General features: G+C 39.8%; 6 protein-coding genes and 1 long non-coding RNA gene across 13 annotated transcripts; 5 read left to right on the top strand and 2 right to left on the bottom strand.

Moving 5' to 3' along the window:
* Positions 1–189: 189 nt before the first annotated feature.
* LOC124315733 lies at positions 190–17,791 on the bottom strand. 2 transcript variants are annotated; one of them, XR_006911615.1, is made up of 5 exons: positions 17,513–17,791; positions 17,011–17,160; positions 7,740–7,847; positions 3,105–3,194; positions 190–551 (listed from the first exon to the last, which is right to left on the bottom strand). It is a non-coding gene; the product is annotated as an uncharacterized LOC124315733 (long non-coding RNA). The 2 variants fall into 2 exon arrangements; XR_006911614.1 differs by lacking the exon at positions 190–551 and adding an exon at positions 1,098–1,493.
* Positions 1,560–3,222, top strand: LOC124315560. Its single transcript, XM_046781325.1, has 6 exons — positions 1,560–1,801; positions 1,885–1,987; positions 2,055–2,192; positions 2,254–2,442; positions 2,514–2,738; positions 2,835–3,222. Exons 1-6 carry the CDS (start codon positions 1,790–1,792, stop codon positions 2,912–2,914), a joined length of 747 nt encoding a protein of 248 aa, XP_046637281.1. The 5' UTR covers positions 1,560–1,789; the 3' UTR covers positions 2,915–3,222.
* LOC124315596 lies at positions 6,297–11,980 on the top strand. Of its 5 annotated transcripts, XR_006911508.1 has the most exons (5): positions 6,303–6,384; positions 6,482–6,618; positions 6,686–6,921; positions 6,995–7,262; positions 7,300–7,388. XR_006911508.1 is itself a non-coding variant. In XM_046781372.1 (4 exons), exons 1-4 carry the CDS (start codon positions 6,370–6,372, stop codon positions 11,783–11,785), a joined length of 639 nt encoding a protein of 212 aa, XP_046637328.1. In that variant the 5' UTR covers positions 6,297–6,369; the 3' UTR covers positions 11,786–11,980. The 5 variants fall into 5 exon arrangements, 4 of the variants coding, with proteins under 4 accessions (XP_046637328.1, XP_046637331.1, XP_046637329.1 ...); XM_046781372.1 differs by lacking the exons at positions 6,482–6,618; positions 6,686–6,921; positions 6,995–7,262; positions 7,300–7,388 and adding exons at positions 9,475–9,611; positions 11,227–11,447; positions 11,520–11,980 and having other exon boundaries at positions 6,297–6,384; XM_046781375.1 differs by having other exon boundaries at positions 6,995–7,388.
* Positions 12,739–13,834, top strand: LOC124315604. The gene is made up of 4 exons (XM_046781388.1): positions 12,739–12,864; positions 12,929–13,065; positions 13,136–13,326; positions 13,407–13,834. Exons 1-4 carry the CDS (start codon positions 12,853–12,855, stop codon positions 13,688–13,690), a joined length of 624 nt encoding a protein of 207 aa, XP_046637344.1. The 5' UTR covers positions 12,739–12,852; the 3' UTR covers positions 13,691–13,834.
* On the top strand, positions 14,388–15,478 carry LOC124315623. The gene is made up of 4 exons (XM_046781412.1): positions 14,388–14,537; positions 14,626–14,765; positions 14,836–15,035; positions 15,112–15,478. The coding sequence occupies exons 1-4, from the start codon at positions 14,526–14,528 to the stop codon at positions 15,318–15,320; spliced, it is 561 nt and encodes a 186-aa protein (XP_046637368.1). The 5' UTR covers positions 14,388–14,525; the 3' UTR covers positions 15,321–15,478.
* Positions 17,792–17,870: 79 nt separating the features above from the next.
* LOC124315368 (acetyl-CoA acetyltransferase, cytosolic-like) lies at positions 17,871–19,581 on the top strand. Of its 2 annotated transcripts, none has more exons than XM_046781008.1 (6): positions 17,871–17,993; positions 18,066–18,187; positions 18,256–18,368; positions 18,429–18,628; positions 18,693–18,922; positions 18,989–19,581. In XM_046781008.1, the coding sequence occupies exons 1-6, from the start codon at positions 17,945–17,947 to the stop codon at positions 19,457–19,459; spliced, it is 1,185 nt and encodes a 394-aa protein (XP_046636964.1). In that variant the 5' UTR covers positions 17,871–17,944; the 3' UTR covers positions 19,460–19,581. The 2 variants fall into 2 exon arrangements, with proteins under 2 accessions (XP_046636964.1, XP_046636965.1); XM_046781009.1 differs by having other exon boundaries at positions 18,992–19,581.
* Positions 19,582–20,297: 716 nt separating this feature from the next.
* Positions 20,298–22,727, bottom strand: LOC124315201. Its single transcript, XM_046780710.1, has 3 exons — positions 22,578–22,727; positions 22,327–22,466; positions 20,298–22,252 (listed from the first exon to the last, which is right to left on the bottom strand). The coding sequence occupies exons 1-3, from the start codon at positions 22,590–22,592 to the stop codon at positions 20,503–20,505; spliced, it is 1,905 nt and encodes a 634-aa protein (XP_046636666.1). The 5' UTR covers positions 22,593–22,727; the 3' UTR covers positions 20,298–20,502.
* Positions 22,728–22,915: the final 188 nt, after the last annotated feature.

A 22,915-nucleotide genomic window follows, 5' to 3' on the forward strand; every position in this document is an offset into this window, starting at 1 on the left:
TTTTCATGAAATAAAACATCAATTTCTGAAAAAGGAAGTCAACGGTTCTCGATAGTGGAAAAATGTCTGCATTTTGCCGCTTTTAATCCAACGCTACAATTGCAGGCTACTTGATTTTTTAATTTTTCCCCACTATTATTATCATTTGAAAAATGTCGAGGGAAAACATTTTTAGTTTCTTGTTTAATAGGGAACGGATATAAATATTCAAATGGAGCCTGGGACGAATCAAATAAATAATGAAAATGGAGTTACCTTGCTGGCTCACTTCCGGCTGTCGCCTGCGAACATAATGAATGGAAAGCTGGAATGGGAAGCTGGACATCGTTTAAATTCCTTTCGCCACTTGGCGTCCGGTAGCGGAAGTAATGCGGTGACATGGGAAGCAGATTTTGGAGTTCGATGCGGTGCTAACGGCCAAACAAATTTAATTAACGGATTGGCGACTTCAATGGGAGAATAAGCTGTTGATCTCTCAGGAGAATTCGGCGGCAGCTATATCACACCTCATCATGAGGGCATCAAATTGACGATTGTCGGGCCGGCAGTCGCTGAAAATGCCATACGCACGAATCAAAATAAAATTCCATTCGAATTAAATAGCTCAATGATCTTAATTATTTGCAAAATTAAGTAGCATAGCATAGACTCAGACACCAAACAGTGAGAGAGTCGCAGTGAGAGCAAAGGGTGGCAACCAACGGAAAATGCTTAGTTCTTTTCCCAACTAGGTAACAAACAAAACGCAGGAGGCGCTTCATTTACTGAGCTGCCGTATTTTATTTATGAATATTTGTAGCGCGGCCGAAATGCGTGTCGTCAGTTTACCTATTCCAGCACCTGCTGTACGCGCTAGTACGTCGAGCAATAAATCGTCATCGTTTCTCTCCGTTTGCTGACAAAGTGCGTTATGAAATAAACGATCGTCTGTTTTAACAGACTAGTATTTCGAAGCACTGCGTTATTTATTTTTTTCGTCATCTAAAATCCTAGTTTCGAAAAATTTTATTACTCATCACTAGCAGTTGCCAGACACGTGAGTTATCGTGGCTACAATTTATCTCTTTCAAAACTTCATAATAAATTGGCATTTTCAATTGGCAAACAGATTTTGATGATTAATGCATTTTCAATTTTCCTCATAGATTCATAGTTGCTGTCAGCATAGCCAACAGCATAGCCATAGCGTTCATACCGGTTCAATCATACAAGTTTGATTGAGATGAGAAGATGCACAGATTCTCTAGTCTAATTGAACTAGTCCCAAAATGTTATCGAGTGACGTGACGTTACAATGTGAAGGCACGAAATGGCACGAAATGGCCTACAATCCTACATACATATGCGCAGTAAGTAGGGGTCGGTTTCAAGACTTCCTTCAATTAAGCATTATTATTAGCGCTAGTGAAAAATTCTCTCCAGTTTTGGGCTCAAAATTATACGTCAGTTTTATAAATGAGTCGTATTCCCGATTCTCTCACATTTCCCCAAAGCTAAAATCCATAAAAATATATAAATAGCATGATAAAGTTGGGCAGACAAAGCTCATTAACATGCACAAAGCAAGCCCAGCCCTAAACGATGTTGACCTTATGGCCGGCTGGCCGCGCAGCATCCAAACTTTACTCTACAGACACAGATCTGAGGGACGTTTTACTGCCTTTTCGGTGGAGTATAAAAAGCTGGATGCAACAATCAACGCCGGTCAGATTCTCGGCGCTTGTCTTGTCACTTGGAAGTCATCAAGAAGAGGCCTCTTCCTCTTATCCGAATTTTTAAAAAGTGGAAAATGAAGTTGCTCGTAAGTTTAAAGGGAAAAGCAAGCGCAATGGCGTGTCATGAATGATTATTGGAGATCTATCTAATGTCTATTGCTATCGCCAGGTGGTTCTGATTTGTGTCGTAACAACAGCAACGCCGGCGTCCATCACAACCATTCAAACAAAACTTGCCGAGCCCGATATTACATCATCGAGGTCTTCAGCTGGTAAGAAAAGTCATTTTATATCATCATTATTTTTTTTAGTTGTTTGAGAAGTTTATGAACATTACAGGTGTAGCTCGGGCGGTCTGGTCTAATTGCCGAGGGAAAAGACTTGATACACTCACGCTCAATAAATACGTAACGCCTCAAGAATGCATCGAAATGGGCGGTGATTGCTGTGGCATCAACGCCGACGGAATCATGAACGGTATTAATGACCCTGCCTCTATCAAATAAAACGATGCGTGGTAATTTATTGGCTAAAACAGGAAGCGATGACCCCAAGACTATGTCGACTACCAGTGGTAATTGCTACACTTGTCACAGCAGCACCACCAAAATGAAATGCACGGGAAATTTGGTGAGAAGTCAACACGGGTTTACCGAAGATTGGTGGATCAATTCCAAAAACTGCGTCAAAGCTGGCGGACTTTGTTGCGACGGAGTCAAAACCTTGGGTGAGATCGAATTAAATTTTTAAAAAAAGTTTAACAAATGAGTGTAACATTTTCTAATTGCTTCTGCATAGCGAACCCTGCCGTCTTTGATCCTAACGAGTACCTTGACGCCGATTTTTGTTTGAATTGTTACTCGGGCTCCGCCCAGAACCGAACAGAAATGGAGGGCATCTGGGAAACGGTGGTGACTTCCTGCTCCGGCCAACTGCTGGCCAACAACAACTACAGAGCCAGCGACTGCGTGTTTTTCGGTGGCCAATGCTGCGACGACGATACGTCGACCGACCCAAATATGGGTAAGAAAAACCGAAAAACAAAGTTTTACGTGTTCGGAGCAATGACCGTTACGAGCTGGACTGATTAATGTGAGCTTCATTATTCATCCGACAAAGGTGGCAGTGCCTTCAGGGCCTCGACGTTCCCAGATGCCAAATGCAATAGCTGCTTCGATGGCGAAGCAACCGAACTCTAAGACGGATTGCCAGGTTGAGACCGCGAAGGAAACAACATTTTCTCTATTTGATATTCCTGGGCAAACATTCCTCCGACAAAATTCCGTGCCAATCTCTTTAAGTTATTTCTTGTCTGTTATACCCACTGAATTCCGCGATCGAATTGATGGACTTGCCATGGTGAAGAAGTCAAAAGTAAATGCCACTCACCTTTCTTAAATTGGCTAGTTGGCTGTTTCCAATTTCCATTTCAATTTCGCCGATTTCACGCCGAATCGTTCGATCAAATGCGGATTCTTCCTATAGAAAATAAATTTTTGACATCAGATTTTGTACGTTTAATGCTTATCGTCAACATGCAAAACAAGGCGTATCGCACACGTAACATTTCGTACAGTTATTGATTGGAATGGCGTGCAAGGGAGAGACGACGCCGATTCCTTTTTCGAGTGTTCAAGGTCGAAAAACAAGATTTGTCACGACTGCATTTGAAATTTTTGAGAGTTGCATGGATCTTAACTTGGGGGGGTTTGTTTTTTGGTTGATCCCAAAAAATGTCAACATTTTTTTATGCCAAAGATAAGTATCTTCTCCAACTCGAATTGACAATCCCGCATATGTTTGGTGTTCTTCTCGTTTGATATAATTTCATTTTTGGTTCATTTCAATTGACAGCTACCAAATACGGTCAGTTTAATTTCTGCAAGTGCCAAAAAAGAAACATATGCTTAAGCATAATAGGAGAGCAAAAGAGGTAAGTACGAACAAAAAAGTAGGCAAGTTGCGCAACGAAAAATCTTTTGTGTTTCTGCATATTTACTGCTAAAAAGCTCGGGGAATTTAACATCTATATAGTATCATATTCGAAGGATATTGCCCTTGTGTAAAAAATGAAAAACATAAAAATTCTTAGTATACCCAAATTTTCCCAAGTTATCGAATTCATAAAAAAATCAACTTTATCAAAACAGGTTTTACCCTTGAGCCCTTGTAGGAGGTCACGCACACACTTCTAAACCCAGTCTAAACCAGACTCCGACACTTATTCCCTTGAAAACATAACGCAATGCACCGTAATAATAATGGGCTGGAGACTACGGCAACAAGACTAGGCAAGAAATCGCGAACACAATTCCGTGATAATAGTCAATTTTAAGATTGTTTCACATTACACATTTATTGAAATTATAAGGGAGTGTGTGTAGAAGAACATGCTCTCCACCAATCGCAGATGGGGGAAAATGTGCGCGCAACCATGTATCAGGAAAAAAAGGAATGAGCCGCGGAAAAAATCAGCGACTGTGAGAGAAGATCGAAAAGTTCAAACTTGAAACGCCATCCCCTTACAAAGGAGAAAAGAATGGAAACTGGATTTAAATTGTGGTTTAGGATCGATGCACATTCGAGAGTCTTTCTGCGAAGCACAGAGAGAATATTTCAGCGAGTTAACGTAAGTGTGGACTAATTAATGCAAATATGCGATTTCATTAAAGACTTTGCAAAAATAAATGCGGAGCACATCTTGTTAGTGATGCTCAACTTAACACTGGAAATACAATTCAGAAATAACAGGATTGATTTTCAAAACAGAAATAAAACACAAAAAATAGTTGAAAATCGGTTTGTAAAATCAAAAGTCGGTAAAAAGTACAAAAGAAATTCCATTTGTCAACTTGGATTTCCACTACGATTTCCAATTTCTGTTCGACTAATTTCTACACTACAATAATACACCAAATTTGAAATCGACTGATCTTTCTCCATCCATATTTGGACTCTCTTCCCTTCTACGCCCGGGCAAATAAATCGTCTTAATTCATTAAAAAGAGTAAAACGCTCTGTAGGAAAACAAAAACCTGGCCTCTCATCAGCAATGTCCGACAGGACTTCCTCCCGAAATTGGGTCATGCTTAGCTATTTTTCTTTTTAAACATTTTAACTGTAAAATTATTTTGGGAAGCCAAGCAATGGCAAAAAGTTCAGAAAAAACGGTAAATTTTAAAATCATTTCGCTATAGTCTTCTTCAGCTGTCTAATAACCAGCTGATCGCGATCTTCGTTGCCAAACAGCAATAGCCAAGGGCATGTTTGCTAAACTGATTATATAACTTAAACAATAGCAAATGGGAATAAAGAACGCCTCCATGTATCAGGAAAACAGAATAAGCCTGGCGTCAGCGACCGTCAAAGAAGATGGAAAAAGTTGAAACTTGAAACGCAAGAAAAAAAAGGGATTGCAAAAATGGATTAAAATTTAGGTTTAAGGATCTTTCTGCGATGCATAGTGCATAGTGGACAGTTCAGCGAGTTTACGTAAGGAGCGTGGAGCCGCGGACTTGTAAAATTAATTTCCATGGACAAAAATGTGATGATACCAGCTACGATATCAGATCAAAGTCTAGGTAGAATTACAACTCAACCCCTGTAAATAAAATCCAGAAATAACAGGATTGATTCTAAAAATAAAGATGAAACACACAAAAAAAAAAAAAAAAAAGATTTGGGAACTGGTTTGATGGTGGCAACCAAATCAAAGTCGATTCTTAAATCGAGTCTACGATTTCCTCCAATTTCCGCCCGACTAATTTTTACATTACCCAGAATTTGAAATCGCTTGATCTTTCTCCACTCATATTCGGACTTTATTTCCTTCTAAGTCTGAAATACATCGTCTTAATTCATAAAAAAAATGTGTATAATAATAAACGCTAGAGGGGAAATCTTAGTCCAGCCTAGAATTGTCTTTACATATTATTCCGTTAAGAAGTTTATCGAAGCATCAGCAAGTTCTCGTTTGGTCGTTAGCAAAAAAGTACAAGAACATGTTTTAGGGGTTTGAGGCAGAAGAATCGAGATGGGTAATTTTGATCAATCATAATGCGACAAGACACGCAGCTGAGCTGGAAACGTCTTCGCCTCAAACAAGAATGTACCCGTTTTTTATTTTAACACTAGACAACTGAAGGCAATCTTTGACGGAAAACCTGATCCTGACTGCAAAAACATTTGGTGAAGCCATATACAAGTAATAAAAGTACTTGATTGTCTTAAGGGGTTTTCAACGGAAACATGCGCCTTCTTATAGATGGTAATCAGCGGCACGCTCTTAAAAGCCATCACTTTCCAATCAAATTCAATCAATTTTTTTTTTCATTGTTTTAAGGATATCAGCACAAGGTATTGACCTTGAAATCGACTTAAAAAGGCACATTGAAAATCATATAACAAGAAATCAAATTAGCCCTTAAGTCATGATATACGTTGGAAGGAGTTCAAACAAAAAGTTTGCTTAACGCAGGTCCCTCTTCATCAGGTTCTTTTTGGGCGTGATGATGCCCATCCATACCTGATGGGGATCAGTGAATAAAATTAACTCGAGAGAAAAATATAAAAACCGGTGGTAGAAAGCAGAATGTAGACATTCACTCGTCAGACCCAAGACCTAAAAGTTCATCATCTCCCCAAAACACCTAAAATGCAGGTCTCGATTGTAAGTTCCGATTTTATTCCTTCGACGATTTCTACGGCGGATGTTATACTCTTTGCGGATTCGCTTCCATTCAAGTGATATTTTTCGATATCAACAGGTGATTCTAGCTATTAGTTTAGCCGCTTTGGTTGCATCTGCTCCGACTGAAACCAAGACGGTTATCAACGTAGACGGACCCGATGGCCAACACGTACAGACGGGCGAGCCAGGAAAAGCCGTGTCCGGTTATTTCACGTAAGTCGAAAAACTCCGCCAATATTTTTTATTCGTGTTAGTTATTCTCGTGAATTGTTCAATGCAGTTCCCGAAGCTTGGACGGAATGGAACATCGAACTATGTACGAGGCCGACGAAAGGGGATTCCGCGCCACCGGAGCCCATTTGCCCGTCGCTCCTAGTGTCTTCCCCGTTCGACGTTATTCCGCATTTCCCTCAGTTTACCCCGTCGCCTCTGCGCCCAGTTATGGTTACAGATACGCTCCTGAAAACTACTACCCCTATTATTATCCTAACATCGCCAATCCTAATGTCCTAGGAGGTGAGCCAGCACGACCAAAATTACATTCTAATTCAACTTGATTTTAAGTTACTGTTATTCTTCTTCATTTCAGGTAAACTGGATTCGGGTAAAGATTACCTGCCGGCAGTGAACGACGATGCAGAATACGAGAACCTTGACGAGCTGTCGACCGAAGAAATTGCCGCTCTAACCGAACGTGGCCCCCTCACTCCTATCTTACTCCCAATGATGTTGATGAACAAGAAAAACATCATGCTCATGTTGTTGGCTAACAAAATTATGATGGCTTTGGGTTAAATCATTTTTGAAAGGCATCACGCCTTATCGTCAACTTTATTTAATATAGTTAATGTAAAACTTCGTGTTCAAAATCTTAAAAAATTTCAAACGTTTCAACTTGAACCTATTATAACCTATCACACTGCTGTTTCCTCTTGTAATTGTTTTGGTAGTGATTACAAAAGAAAATAAACAATTTCTATTATATGCTATTTAAGCTCTTGAGGGGGGGGGGGATCTAAACGAGTTTCGGCGGCCAAACCCTTCTTCATCCTCGTGATAACAACGGTGTTACTGGTCGGCAGACAATCCATATAAAAAAAGGTATGCATCGTTCATCGAGCGCAAATGAACTGCATTCAAATAATGGCATCGCCGGTCGGTGTATAATAAACCCTGATGACACGGATTAAGTAACTAAATACAAATAATTCAGGGAGGTGTCAAGTTAACTTGACGGTGGTCTCCGATACCCATCGCCCAATCATTTTCAATGTAATGCGAAATTCAAAAGTTATTATCAATAAAAGCAAAAATCCAGAGTGAATGTCACTTACTTTTCTTGATAGTTGAGCTGACGGAACCCCACCGCAGCGTTATGCAGATGCCATCTTGCAGCAAGGACAAGTTCAACCGGTTCCTCAACGAAGTGAGCACTTGGTTTCCTATTAAATGTACAAAATATGTATTTAGGTGAGCTCATTCAAGAACATATTTATTATGATTCCGATTGAACGAACGGAATTGACCCAGCACTCAATGATGGTAGGCAGATTTCAAACGCTTAACGCTTAAATGGAATTCGAATGTGTTATTCGATGGATTTCGTAAGCTCTAGTTTGGTGTTCTCGTTAAAAACAGTAGGTCTAATTTGGTAATTTGTCAGAATTGCCCAAAAGGAGACAACAATGAAACCGTCTTCACAAATGACTGAAGATCGAAAATCAAAAATTGTATTTTGTCTTTCGAAAAAGACCAGAACATCTAAACTAGCCAATGTTATTTGAAACATTTTCAAAGAGCTTCAATCTTCATCTGAAACAAAGTGTTTTTTAAACAGCGGTATGTGTACTTGACTGTGTTGATGATTGACTATTTCGAGAGAGCGTTACGTCAAAAGTTAATTCAATTTCATCGAGTAACTGAACGTTCCGTTTAAGGTGTTGCCCTCGAGTTGGAAGAAATCTTTACAGACACGAGCGCAAACGGCCAACAAAAACTGGAAAGACATGTTTTTCTCTCAAGGGGTTCAACGGACTTGCAGCATAGATGCGAGATCGGTCCGCAGGAGAAACAGGATGGTTTAAATAGCGATTCAAGTTTAGACCAAGATGACAATTTAGATGTATTCGCCCGTGTCCGTCTGAGAGGTCATGCGTCCACATCTAGTTTTCATCTCGCAACCCTTTCTAGACCCAAAGTTGTATAGTCAGAATCTGGTTTGATCCGGAAACCGTATCAGAATTCCTTATGCTGCATAACAATGCGATCTTAATCTATCTAACTGGATATAAATTCAAGTTCAGAATCACGACAGCCTATAAGAACCCATATGAAAGGTGCTGCTCCGAGAAATTACGAAACAAATTTGGGTTTGGCAATCACACCCCAAAAGCGCAAAAATTACTTGAGCTTCTTATTGTTCAATTGCATATTCCCTTCGCCAAAATTAGGATTCATTTAGTTTCACTTGTTTTTCACTAGGAAAAATAAGAAAGTTTGATAAGAAAACCTTTCCGTTTGGTAAACATTACAATTTAAAAAAAATGCTTTTTCTTCTTTTAACATTGATGGACGATTTAAGCACACGCCGTCTAACTCGTTTTTGCTTGTAAGGTTCGACGTGGCGTGGAAAACGCGGGTCTGCCATCATGAACAACAGACAGATTTAAATAGTCTGTCAAGTTTATAGATGGACGGAATAATACAGTTCAGAATACAGGTTTCAATGGCGGAGTTCATCGTGATTGATTAAAATCTCGATATTTTTGAGGGCTTCTGACTTTATTCTGAACTCGAATTCACCAAACAACCTACCAACGAACCTAAAAATACCTTATACAGTATATAACTTGCTACTATATACTAGCCACTGCCACACCCAGCTAGTATATATAAGAACGACTGAAATTATTTGATAGAAAGGAGAGACTCACTATCTCGTAGAGGAGAAACATCTGATCTGCAGGAGCTAATTTAGTTATTGGCGAGTGTCAAGATGATTTCGATGGTAAGTTTGAATTCCATTCTGTTCTTGGATTTCCCAATTCACGTGATTTTCGACATCAACAGGTGATTCTGGCTAGTTTAGCCACGTTGGTTGCATCTGCTCCGGCACAAACCAAGACGATAATTAACGTAGACGGACCCGATGGCCATCAACACGTACAGACTGGCGAGCCAGGAAAAGCCGTTTCCGGTTATTTCACGTAAGTTAAAAATTCCATCAATATTTTTTATTCGTGTTGAATTTTTCGTGAATTGCTCAATTCAGTTCCCAAAGCCGGGACGGCGTTGAACAGAAAACAATGTACGAAGCCGATGATAATGGATTCCGCGCCACCGGAGCCCATTTGCCCGTCGCTCCTGTTCGACCACCACCATTTGTATATCTTCCAGTTCACCCCATGATCCCTGTGTCAGGCTTTGGTTACAGATACGGTCCACAGAATAACCCCTTCTTTTATTCTAATTTTTACTAGGAGGTAGGACGCGAAAAAAAAATATTTTGCCTTCTTATATTCGCAGTGTTACATGTTTTTCCAATTTTTTAGGCACATATGGTCCAGCAAAAGATTACCTATCACCAATGTCCGACACGACTTCAGAAAATGAATCGTCACTGACACCAGAAAAAATAGCTTTGGTAAGGCAATTGGCTCAGCTGACTCCCGAAGAAGTTGCTGCCCTAACCGAAAGTGATCCACTTACGGCTCGTTTTGCTTTCGAGTCACTGTTGGAGAAGTTATACTGGAAATTGTATGTGATTTTCAGCATATTTGGTGCTCCACCTTAACACCTGACACATCACGAATATATTTAATTTTGTAAACCAAATTATGTTTGTCAATCGTAGTTGAGCTTCTTCAAAAAATAAACATGCATAATTCAATCCAATTCTTTTTTTTTCAATCTCAAAATCGCATCACTTACACGATCTTGTAAAATCAGGGTTCACTCTCCCGAAACACGGTCATGTTTAGCGAATTTAATTTTTTGATTGAAAATAGGAAAAGAAGTATTACTCGTATTACTAAGAAACGCAACGTGATTGATTTCCCGTTTGTAAACAATAAAAAATCTCAACTGTGAATTGAAGTTTTCCCCCTTGAAAATTGACGAATGATTATGCAATTATCAAACAAACGTGTTTTTAAAAGGATTCGACGGATGTAAACGATGCAAGTCGCGTAGTATACATGAGCACCAAGCATTCTTGGATAACGCTTCCAAGCGCTTCCAATTTAGATGAATAATGCCATCCAACAGAATACGGGTTTTTTGACTGGGTCGATAAGGAGTGGATTGAACTCGTTATTTTTATTTCTTTTTCTTGTTTCTGATTTTTCTCTCAACTATGTCTAGTTGAACTACCATCACACCGTTGCACTTGCGCCCAGTATATAAGAACAGTGAAATTGGTTTCCCAAGAACCAGAGACTCACTACTCGTCGACGAGAAACATCAAGGATAGAAGAGCCTTGATCTTACAGGACTAATTGTGTTTATAACGTAAATCAAAATGATTTCGATAGTAAGTTCAGATTTCAATGGACGCTAGCTGTGTTAGTGGATTTTATTATCTGTGGAAAACCTCTATTCACGTCGTATTTTCGATATCAACAGGTGATTCTGGCTAGTTTAGCCGCTTTGGTTGCATCTGCTCCGACTGAAACCAAGACGGTTATCAACGTAGACGGACCCGATGGCCAACACGTACAGACTGGCGAGCCAGGAAAAGCCGTTTCCGGTTATTTCACGTAAGTCTCTAAAACATCGGTGTTTTGTTCAAGGTTTAATTTTTCCCGTTAATTGCAATTGCAGTTCTCGAAACTCAGATGGCGTGGAAGAAAAAACAATTTACGAGGCCGATGAAAAGGGATTCCGCGCCACCGGAGCCCATTTGCCCGTCGCTCCTAGTGTCTTCCCCGTTCAACGTTATTCCGCATTTCCCTCAGTTTACCCCGTAGCCCCTGTGTCCAGTTATGGTTACAGATACGCTCCTCAAAACTACTACCCCTATTATTACCCTAGTTTTGCATCAGGTAAGGCAGGCAAACCAAAATGTCAATCCATTTTATATCTAATTTTGTACGTTTTCCCCAATTTTTTTTCAGGCAAATATGGTTCAGCTAAAGATTACCTATCATCAATGTACGATGGGGGATACAGGACAGGAGAAGATTTTTCAGAATTGTCAATGACACCAGAAGAAATGGCTGAGGCAAAAGAGCAATTGGAACAGATAACTCCCGAAGAGCTTGCCGTCCTAACAGAACGTGGCCCACTTACGCCTTTCTTTCTGCCCATGATTTTGGCGAATAAGAAAAATATCATCATGATGATGATTGCAAACAAAATTTTGACGGCTATGGGCGGCTAATGTTTCTTCTTCTTCAAGCTCATCACAAAATAGATTCAACATTTTCACAATGAAATTTACTTTCTAGAAAATTCGAATGATTGTTAACCTTATTTAATGTTTTTAAAATATTAAAATAAACCGAACGTACATGTACATTTCTTTTGATCCCCACTAAGCAAATCGAAAAATAATCAATACAATTTCAACCGTTAATGTGTTCGAAGCTCCACGAGCAAAAAGTGCCCAAATAAGGGAAATGAACCAGACAAACGTTGGGCTTCGCTTGAAAATCTGATAGCAAATGCAACGGAAAATAACCGTGATTCAACGATATAAAAAAAAATTCAAATTCATCAATCTAAACAAATATTTCGATGAGGAATGAAGAACAATGATAACTAGAAACTCGTTGATCCAATCCGAGGCCATTTTAGTTCCTTATAAACCTTTTGTTACACTCTTAAATACATTGAGCTACGAATCATTAGAATGCAAAGACGCGAAACGGGTTGAAAATGTTGCCACGCTACTTCTCCATTACTTCTCATCTCTAATAATTGGAGAGGTGAAAAAAAATGCTCAAAAATGTCATTGCGAAATTCGGTAGAACAAACCGAATCACGTGATTGGCTGTGAGTTCAAATAAAAAATCCCCGAAATCGTTTCGGAATTCGCTGCATATTCATAAGTTTTTTCACCCTATTGTCAAATTAGTGCATTCTACAAAGTCCTGATCGCATTTGCATTCTTCTTTCTAAGCTTTTATTGTAAATAACTACACAGTCCAGGTAGAGTCGTGAAGTTCAGTCGTGAACGCGGTTCATTTTGAAGGTTATTACCAATGTACACTGTACCAGTTGTACCACTGTGCAGCAAGTAATACCTGTAAATTGTACATTGTTTTCATTTTTCCAATTGGAATTTCTGAAGTGCACGCAAAGCTTCGTCGCTATATAAGAAGTCGGGAAAATAATTACCATGTATCAGACAGTCGCTAGTTATCGACAAGACACATCCAAGCGAATAAAATATCAGTACTGGCAAGGGTCGACTTATTCACAATATTTCAAAGAAATAGAAACAAAATGATTTCAGTTGTAAGTTAATTTTGTTTGGATTAATTTTTCAATTTAAATGTAAAAACTTTGCCAAATAAAACAGGTGGTCATCTTTTGCATAACAACAATGGTGGCGTCTGCTCCGTCAGATGTTAGACCGGTTATTAACCCTGTCGCACCTGATGGTCATCAAGTTCAAGCAAGCGATGAACCCATTAAAGTTACTTCGGTCAATTTCCCGTAAGTTCCTCTAGCTGATAAAATTAAACCGATCTATTACATTTTAATTTTATCTGTTGGCGTGATAAAGTTCTCAGATCACTGACGACAAAATGAAATCCAAAAGAATGTTTGACGTTGAACCCACAGGATTCCAGCCAAACTATTTGCCCGTTTCTCCTTCAGCGCTTCCGGCATTCTATTCCAGAGTAGGCCTACCTAACGTTTTCAGAAACTTTCCAGCAAGTTACTTCCCAGCCTACTACCCTGCCAATTATCCAGGTAAGTCGATTGAATAGTCTAAAAACATTGCTTTGAATTTTGGCTTTTTTTAACACTTTTGTAATCTAATGCTACGACAGATAACTACGGATTTGGCGAAAATTACGGAATTAAATCCGATGCCGAGGATTTACAAGACGCATTAGGTGACGAGTTGCGCCTTGCTTTTGGTGCTTTTACTACTACTACTACTACTACTACTACTACTACTCCTAAACCTCCTTCTTCTTCTACTAGCGGTAACACCAAACCAAGTACCCCCACAAATCCCATGGCACCTATTTTTAACACTTTGATAGCCCTAAACAACATGCAGATGTTTAAATTGTTTCTGGCGAATACAGCAATGCTTGTCATGGGTTAACGGTCTGCATCCACCGAAAACATCAAGCCCATTATTGGGACTATATAATCACTGTATTAAATTTTGTGATCTAATTTCAATTTGCCTACTTAATTCAAATTAAATTATTATTCGGAAAAGGAAATAAACGGTTTTTGTCGGGGACCCTTGAATGCATTTAAATCACTTTACAGTCGCAATATTTATCATGAATCCCATTATTCGTTTTTATCGACTTAAAAGAATTCCTGAATTTCTATCACGAATTAGCAACTCAACACACGTAGTCTGAAATCATTTTCGAGAAATAAAAATTGGAAAAGGAATTGAGGAACAGAAAAACGATTAAAAAGAGGAACCTTCCAGTTTGATATTAACAGAAGTAGAGCTCGCGGCAAATGTTATGTGAAATAAAAAAAGACGACGAGTAATTTCCAAATCAAGTGAATCCAAAATCCAGTTTTCTCCACTTACGAGTCTGTACACTCACAACAGGGGGAGTGTTTGACTTTGAATTATACTTATACCATTAAGGAATGCGACGTCTTATTCGACCGAGAGTTCAACAACCACCAGCACAATCCGTAAAAGGAATCTGCTTTACTTAACTAGCGATTCAGGTTTAAGTTTTCTTTCTTACAGCCAAGCTCATTTTCATTTGACGTTTTTTTCCCTTGGCGCATTGTTACGAAAATGCACAAACCTGAATCTGAACTAGTAGATATAAGTAGCCGAGAAAACTCTTTGCCAAGCATCAGAGTGAGTACAGCTAGGTGTTGGTGAAGACACAAGCGAATCCGGTGGCAATTTCAAAGAAATTCGAAAGCATTTTCATTGGCCAATCGGAGAAATTAAAATGCTTCCAATTGTAAGTTAAATTTGTGTTTTACTTTTCTAAAATTAGGCGCTGTTTTGATTGTTTTTAAAAATTGAATTGGTTTTCGATAAACTTTCAGGTGATAGTGGCTTGTTTAGCAACAATGGCTATGTCTGCTCCAACAGATACCAGACCGACAACAACTATTGTCGCTGACGGACCGGAAGGCCGTCTTCTAGAAGCGGAAGAACCTGGCAAAGGTTTCTGGGGCTACATTAGGTTAGTTTACTGAATTAAATGATTATTTTCGTGTCAAACATTCAATCGTTTTTTTTTCCCCATTGTGAAGTTCAGAGACTGATGACGGCCAGGTTGAGCTCCAGACAATTGATGGGAAAACAATTACTACTAGACTAAACCAATTATCCGTCTCTCCTGCTGTTCGTCCAGGAGCATACCCATATCCGATGAGCCCAATCGCACCAGGCTACGGTTATCGATATTTTCCAAGAAATACTTTCCCCGCCTACTATCCTTTCTATCAACAAGGTCAATTTCTTTATTCAAAATTTAATTTTTTACGCTATCATTTCATAACGCTCTTTGTCGACTTTCCTCTCAACAGGTCAATACGATTTTGACGGCAATCTGGAAACCAAATCTGACGCCGAGGAACTGTCTGAAGTTATTAACGTCAACGGCGATGGCACCCGACAAACTCCCACCCCTACTCCAAATCCTTTGGCACCCCTTTTTAACACCATCATAACATTGAATAATCTGCAAATGGCTGCACTAACATTGGCAAACCTTGGCATGATTATCATTGGTTAAACCGTTAAACGTTTTGAAGAAACTTCGCCCCAACAAATGTTACTGGACCTATTTTTTTTTTACTTTTCTACAAAAAAAAATCTTGAAATCTTCATTTCATCTATTCAATCCCAATTAATTTATTATTTATAAAAGGGAAATACAAGCCTTGCGTTTAATTTTTTGTAAAAATATTTTTTCAAATTTAAATAACGTTATCAAGCCTTTTTGTTTTACTACTAATTAAAAGTGGTACAGACATTCTTGCTGGGCGAGTTTTCGATTCTTTCTTGCTATGAGTTTTTTCAGTATTAAATCATCAAGTGCGCACGAAAAGAATACAAAATGTGTCAATCAGGATTCAAGTAATGGAAAAAAAAATCTTTAATTGCAACAGGAGAAAAAAATTAATTCGACAATTGAAACGAGAAAAATTCCAACTACCGCGATGACGGTGCGAGAAAAGAACGTGGAAAAGAGCTAACTGTCAAGTTCAACAAAAGGATATGAACATGAAACAAGAATTTCTTTCATTTCAAAATGATAACAAGTTCAGCAAGATTAATCCCAGTGATTTTGTTATGTTAAATTCAAAAAAGTCTTAAACACAAAAGACGTGTCGTTGGCTCGTTGCCTCTGGATTCCGAATAAGGATGACGATGTCAAGAGTGCACAAGCTCGAAAGTCATCCTTAAACGGCATCGCTTTCCTTGTTTCAAATTCAAGTTTTTTTCGCGTCTATAACCCTCAAAAGATTTTTATCTGTTGCGTCCCAATAGTTCAACTGAGAGTAGTCGACTTTTGCTCATCAAAACAGGAAAAGTGTACTACATTATCTTGGAATAAAACGGAGTAAAACAAGGGCCTCTCCTCCCAATGTTTTTCTTTCACTATTATTAGGCCTAAACTACACTGCTATATAACTACATTGTGATAACTAAACGACCGATGCATGAGCGAAACTCTCCTTAGCTCCGAGAAGCCGAGAAAAATAAAAGAAAAAGCTGGATTGCTGCAAGAAATTAATTAGGAGTTTGAATGGAAAAGATTCAAATGAAAAGGTGTTAGCCGATTGGGCCGATCGGGAGAACCACACAGTTTCCCTTGACAAAGCGCAGAGTACAACACATTTCCAACTTCTTCCGTCAGGCCGTCACAGACAGATTTGTTATTTTTTCATAATTTGAACCAGTGAAGCTCATGCTAGTTTATAAGCAATATGTCAACAACCTCAAGCGAGAGAATAAAGGTAGCGTTTTTCAAAACTCAAAGACCTAACGGAATGCCTATTATCGTACGAGACCGATAGTTGGAAAAAATTGCCTTATTTACGAATCATCTCATTTTTAACAAATGTGACAAAGCCAAGTTTCACGAATATTTGTCAACGAAAACATGGAAAATGTGACACACGAAGTCTGCATATTGTTCTGAATGCATCACATGGTTATTAAAAATCAACTTCGTGTTATAAGATAACCATGGTCAGTGCCATTTTTATATGGAGGGGGGACCTCAAAAACAAGCCGTTACTGTCAAACCAATTTTTTCCCTGCCGACAACAAAGCAAAGTACCATGGGAAAAAAGGATCAAACAGTTTAAAAGAAAACCGAATACCGGTATATAATAATAACGTGCAATTGGTATTCGTTTCAACTTTCAATGCTAGAAGTCGCAGAATGGAATGGGTGACAACTAATCGAAACTAACCTTATTGTTAGTGTTATCCTTATTTTGTGTAGCCCATAACGGACGTTTAGTTGATCTTAATCGGCTTGCGGGCCCGCTGGGAAATAAACTATGATGTCGAACTGAACGTTGCAGCACGTCTCTCACTCAACTTTTTGGTATGGGGTTTCCCTATATTAAATTATGAAAATAATTATTAGGTTTATCATTACATAAGTTTTGTGAAATATGAAACAGAAATATAGGATTTTTACGCTGCACGTTGGCTGTAGGCAAGTCAATTCCCGAGAATGATTTATATAGAAATAATGAGATTCACTGAATTTTTTTCACGCACTGATAACGATATTTACTTGCTAGTTAGACGTTTTTTAAGTATACTGTTAGACTACAACATCTCTCATGGCGGCAGCATGGCGGATATTGAAAGCTGGCTGGTTTTCAACCAGACTTTACATAACCTACTACTAGTCTTTGGTATAATTATAATTCTACTAAGAACACAGATAGTGGAAATTCAAACCTGGTTCGTATAATCTCCTTGATAACAGTTGGTGCAATTAGATTTTCTACATTCTACCCACAGTTCACTCTCAGCTTCAGGAAATCAGGGTTGAACAGCCTTTGATTCACGAGTGCCTTCTGCTCGACTCACGTGTTTTGTCACTTTTGTCCCTCTGGCACAAGTTTTCTAATTTTATAAACTTGTTAGTTAACGTAAGTATAAACTTTCTGAATTTTTAATCCTGATATACAGCCTCAAAATAGTAGTCAACTTTCGAATTTTGTTGTTGAGAAGATGGCACAATTTTTTCTCCATTTAAGGAATGTAGGTCAAATGTCCTCCGGTAGATGGACAGTATAAAACTGAGGGAAATTGATTTCATTACGTCATTCAGAGCAGACGATTCTTCGAGAGTTGTTTATAAAATTTGCCCACCTTTAATTTTCAAAAATGAAACCGGCAGATGTATATATTGTTAGTGCCGCCAGAACCCCTATTGGTTAGTGTTGGTGCTTCATTCAAGGACTCTTGTTTATTATTTTTTAATGCAATGGGAAAAAATTTGTTTTAGGGTCTTTCTGTGGGAAACTTTCGTCGTTTCGTGGCAGCGAATTAGGGACTATCGTTATCCAAGAAGCCCTCAAACGAGCTTCAATAAAACCGGATGATGTTTCTGAAGTCATCATGGGACAGGTTACTTCCCCCATCTTATCACTTCCACTTATTTATACATAGTACTCAAAACTGAATTCTTTTTGCAGATACTAATGACTTTGGAGGGGCAAAATCCTGCCCGTCAAGCTGCCTGCAAAGCAGGAGTTCCATACTCTGTACCAGCATATACAGTCAATATGCTGTGTGGTTCAGGATTGAAGTAAGAATTGTTCGTTTTAAAATCTGTATAAAATAAATCTAAAATATAATTCTAAACTAGGGCAGTCATGCTAGCTTCCCAGTCTATTCAACTTGGTATGTCTTCAATAGTTGTCTGCGGAGGCCAAGAGTCTATGAGCCGTGTTCCTCATGCTATTCTAATGAGACCAGGAATTAAAATGGGCAATGGTACATTAAATGATACCATGATTCATGATGGTCTCACTGATGCTTTCAATCATTATCATATGGGAGTTACAGGTAATTGGAAAAATTGAAATTTTCACCTGACACACTGTCAATATTGTGTTTTCTTCCTTTTTAGCTGAAAATGTTGCGAAACAATGCCAAATATCTCGTCAACAACAAGATGAATATGCTGTGCAATCACAGCAACGGACAGAGGAAGCCAGAAAAGCCAAAAAATTTGAGACGGAAATCGTACCCGTCACAGTCAAAGATCGAAAGGGTGAAATCGTTGTAAATGAAGACGAGTTTCCGAGACCTGAAACCAGTCTTGCTACTCTATCCAAACTCCGACCCGCCTTTGCAACTGTATGACTCTACTTTCAAAATTAACATGCTGCTTATACATCGTTAAATAATTGCTCCACATTTCAGCAGGATGGCACGGTGACTGCAGGCAATTCTTCTGGTTTAAACGACGGAGCTGCGGCCCTTGTCCTCGTTTCATCAGCTGAAATGGATAAGCGCTCTCTAAAACCTCTGGCCCGCATTGTGTCCTACAGCCAGATAGGCCTCGACCCATCAGTCATGGGCTTAGGCCCAGTCCAAGCCGTTCGCGAAGCCGTCGCCAAAGCCGAATGGACGTTGGATAGTGTCGACTTGTTCGAGCTGAACGAAGCCTTCGCTGCACAGGCCGTGTCTGTGATCAACCAGCTGGGTATCGACCCCAGCAAGAGTAACATCAACGGTGGCGCAATCGCTCTCGGCCATCCTGTCGGAGCATCCGGCGCGCGAGTCCTCGTCTCGCTAGTCCACTCAATGGTCGATCGGCAAGCGCAACGGGGAGTTGCTGCCTTGTGCGTCGGCGGTGGCATGGGAGTCGCTATGTGTGTCGAACGCAGCTGAGTTTCAGTCGAATGCAATCTCGCACCTAGTGCCATACCTATAGATAGTTTTGATTACCATTTAGAGCTTTACCAATTTTTTTTTCTTTTTGAGAAACACATACAAAAACATTGTTGAATTTACCCATTGTTGTTTTCATAGCATTTGTATCTCGAAGCGATCGTAGGTCGTGGGAGCTGATCTTCTGGCCTCAAGGACACCTGAGAAATGTTTGCTAGAAGGCTCGGAGAGAATCGTATTCACTCTCCCGCTGGTATCTTCGCTTGGCCTCCGTCGAGTCTTATTGAAAATGCAAACGTATTCGAATTCGACGCTCTCCTTCCTGTTAGTTTCAGTTCAAAATGGCAAGATATATCGCAATCCTTTCTTGAAATCTGACATCGGTATTGTTAGAAATGGCAAGGGGGTCATCAGAGATGAGATTAATCGTTTTTTACTATAATAAGTGAGAGCTCGACTCTTCCTTCTTTGTTGAAGGTGACCCCGGAAAAAGAAATGATGCATCTTTGTTCAAGGACACCCGCTCTCGGATTACTAGTGCACGATTATCAATCAATCAGTCGTTGATCAACTGAGCTTTTCCTTTCTCTTCCTGTTTAGAAAACCCATTAAATTTTCCCCATTGTCATTAGAAAGAAAGAGAAGGCTCCAAGAAAACATACGGTCAAAGCTCTTCTTGTGCGACACCAATTGCGTAAAAGGCGATGTGAACTAGCCTCAGTTCAACCAGTTTCTTTTGTCATCCGTGTCTGTCGCCGACTACTACCGGGTTCTCTTTTCTTTTTTCTTTCGACAACACGAAAAATGTCTTAAATAAGAAGTTGATTGGAGATTCCAATCAAGTTTTTATAACTGTTTTGTATTGGAGAACCAGTTGTATGGTCATTGCTCTTCCAGGCGAGCATTGAGCTTACATACTTTTGAGATTTAGTCAACAACAAAATTTATAACATAAATTAAAAGCAAAAAAGGACATCACCGAATTGAAAATAAATCACGTTATTCCCCACCCAAAGTTTGAACTTGTGTATCCCTAACCAAGATTAACGGTAGTAATACGCTGATTCTGGATAAATGGCGTAATACATTGGTTCCGGCTGGGCGGTTTGTTGTTGAGCGTCGAGCCACAGTTGGTAATACAATTCTCGCAGGAATGTTTCGTCTATGGCATACAACTGATCTCCCGATTCGAATTTCGAGTTCTCTTTCTTGTGAGTGATGAGCTGCTCGCCATCATTTTCAGGTAAATCCATTAGGACGCGAAATGCTCCTTCCAATTCCTCATTGGATTCTCCCTGGTCTTGGGTGATGACATCGCTGACTTTCGATCGCGGTCGATCCTCTTCTTCAATTTGAAGATGACGAAGGAAATTTTGGTAGTCTTCGTAAGAGACGACTTGCTGCTCGCCATTCGATAAGGCCTCCAGCATTCTTTGGTAGTCGGATGTAGCTGAAAAGTCATCCTCTTTTCTTGAGATTTTCTCTTGTTTGTAGTCATTGTATGATTTAATAAGATCGTCTTCGAATTTCGATCGATGATTCTCCTTGCTGTCAACTTTTTGCTTGGGATTGCTGTAGAACTGGTTCAGGTATTCCTGGAGCATTGCGTTGAGGTATTCAGAGGCTTGATCTTGGCTTTCAGCCTGGCCCCAATCTTGGTCTTCATCGGCTTGGGCACCGTCGGAAGCAAATGGATCACCCGCAGCATCGATAATTATAGCATCGTCAGTGTAAATTTCATCGTCGGTTGGGCCTTGAGGCTGAAAGTTAAACAACGGAGCAATATTGTAAAGGTCTGAAGTATCGATCTCTGGATTGGTTGTATCATCTTGACTGTAGCCTTCCTCTTGTCCGTCGACATCAGAATTAGATGGAAGTTGAAGAATAACAACGCCTTCATTATCGCCAACTTTCTCTTGTTCCGACTCGCTCGGTTCACCTTGTGAAAATGATTGGATTTGGCTGTTGAATTGTTGTCCCGCCAGACCAGATTGGGCTGGAGCAACCACAACAACAAATTGGTCTGGTTTCACTTCCTCGGTTACCTTTGGCGGTACAATTTGAACGACATCTTGTTCTTGGACGGAAGCATCTGGAACCTTTACGGCCACCTTATCCGCAACTTTGTTTGAATCGCTTTGCGAATCGGCTTGAAGGGTGACGGGCTTCGATGGAGGAGCAACAATTTCTTCGGCAACGATCTTGTCATCTTGCGACGTAAGTGAAGCTTGGCTTCCTTTTTGTACGATCGGAGTGGGTTCATCAAAGTCAGGAATGTCGAGGATGATGGCATCAAAGCCGCCCTCTAACCCCGGTGTCACCTTCTCCTCTTCGTTTTCCAAAGTAGGATTCTGAAAGCCATCCTGCTGTTGAGCGACATCAAAGAGAGGAATTTCGAAGATGAATGCATCGCCGGCCTCGGTCATTGGTGCATTTAGAAGTGCGGGAACTTGAACGCTATCCTGTTGAGCGACGTCAAGAACTGGAATTTCAAGGACAATGGCATCCGTGCCGACTTCTTTCTCCGGTGTCACCTTCTTCTTCTCTTCGTTTGGCAATGCGGGGACTTGAAAGGTATCATGTTGAATGAGACTTGGAATTTCGTAGATAATCGCATCCGCGATAGCTTCTTTCACTGGCTTCTCCTCTTTATTTTCGGAGACCTGAACGCTTTCTTGCTGAGCGATCGGCTTCTGTTCAGCTTCGGAAACGGATTTGACAGTTAGACGTGGTCGATACCCTTTTTCATCGGCTGTGTAATCTACTTGATAGACTTTGTCTTCATTGATCCAGCTAAGTAAATTATAAAATAAGAGAATGTATTATTCAATTATTTTGTGAAATAAGTAAGTAAGTATTCTAGTTACCTGTATGAACCTTTGACACTCTTTCCTGGTGTGCCCTCTTCAAAGCGGGAGTGCGAATCCGCTTTGTAGTCGATCAAGACCGAATCGGAAGGATTACCAATCGGCAACGATTGAGACAAGGCGCAAAAACCTAACAAAATCTACAGAAATGTTTTCAATATTTTAATTCTCTGGACTGACAAAAAATTTAAAAAAAAGAGTCTGAACTTGAATTACAACTTTGAAAAGTGAACGAATTAAAATGTACTCACCCCGAAGGCAATCATTTTTAGATAGCTTTGCTCACTTGTACTCCCTAGACGACGGGCGAGGCAGAAGAGACTGGTCGGTGGTCCTACGATGCAGCTCGATTTTGTCTACCAAATGCAATATGCACAGAGACAATTTCTGTATAGCTGGCGGCGGGAATTAGTCCGGCAACTCTCCAAAGCTGCGTCATAACAGGTGGGTGGGTGAACGAACTCAATTGACTCTTGACTCGCCTTTTTTTGTGTCTTATCTGGACGTTCGGTTTGAAATAAAACGCACGTGGTCCAGCTGGATGACTTTACCTTGACCATGAAGTCACCCACAAACACCATTCAAACGG

This window comes from Daphnia pulicaria, chromosome 11 (genome assembly GCF_021234035.1).
Source record: "Daphnia pulicaria isolate SC F1-1A chromosome 11, SC_F0-13Bv2, whole genome shotgun sequence".
Taxonomy (NCBI): domain Eukaryota; kingdom Metazoa; phylum Arthropoda; class Branchiopoda; order Diplostraca; family Daphniidae; genus Daphnia; species Daphnia pulicaria.

Coding starts and splice junctions, on each gene's coding strand:
- LOC124315604 (XM_046781388.1), top strand. Junction 13,066..13,135: donor GTTACTTCGGTCAATTTCCC/GTAAGTTCCTCT, acceptor GGCGTGATAAAG/TTCTCAGATCACTGACGACA. Junction 13,327..13,406: donor CTACCCTGCCAATTATCCAG/GTAAGTCGATTG, acceptor ATGCTACGACAG/ATAACTACGGATTTGGCGAA.
- LOC124315201 (XM_046780710.1), bottom strand. Junction 22,253..22,326: donor AGTGTCAAAGGTTCATACAG/GTAACTAGAATA, acceptor TAATTTACTTAG/CTGGATCAATGAAGACAAAG.
- LOC124315560 (XM_046781325.1), top strand. Junction 1,988..2,054: donor ATCATCGAGGTCTTCAGCTG/GTAAGAAAAGTC, acceptor TGAACATTACAG/GTGTAGCTCGGGCGGTCTGG. Junction 2,443..2,513: donor CGACGGAGTCAAAACCTTGG/GTGAGATCGAAT, acceptor GCTTCTGCATAG/CGAACCCTGCCGTCTTTGAT.
- LOC124315596 (XM_046781372.1), top strand. Junction 9,612..11,226: donor GCCGTTTCCGGTTATTTCAC/GTAAGTTAAAAA, acceptor TTGCAATTGCAG/TTCTCGAAACTCAGATGGCG. Junction 11,448..11,519: donor TTACCCTAGTTTTGCATCAG/GTAAGGCAGGCA, acceptor ATTTTTTTTCAG/GCAAATATGGTTCAGCTAAA.
- LOC124315368 (XM_046781008.1), top strand. CDS start 17,945: ATGAAACCGGCAGATGTATATATTGTTAGTGCCGCCAGAACCCCTATT. Junction 18,188..18,255: donor CTGAAGTCATCATGGGACAG/GTTACTTCCCCC, acceptor TTCTTTTTGCAG/ATACTAATGACTTTGGAGGG. Junction 18,923..18,988: donor TCCGACCCGCCTTTGCAACT/GTATGACTCTAC, acceptor TCCACATTTCAG/CAGGATGGCACGGTGACTGC.
- LOC124315623 (XM_046781412.1), top strand. Junction 14,766..14,835: donor GGTTTCTGGGGCTACATTAG/GTTAGTTTACTG, acceptor CCCATTGTGAAG/TTCAGAGACTGATGACGGCC. Junction 15,036..15,111: donor CTATCCTTTCTATCAACAAG/GTCAATTTCTTT, acceptor TCCTCTCAACAG/GTCAATACGATTTTGACGGC.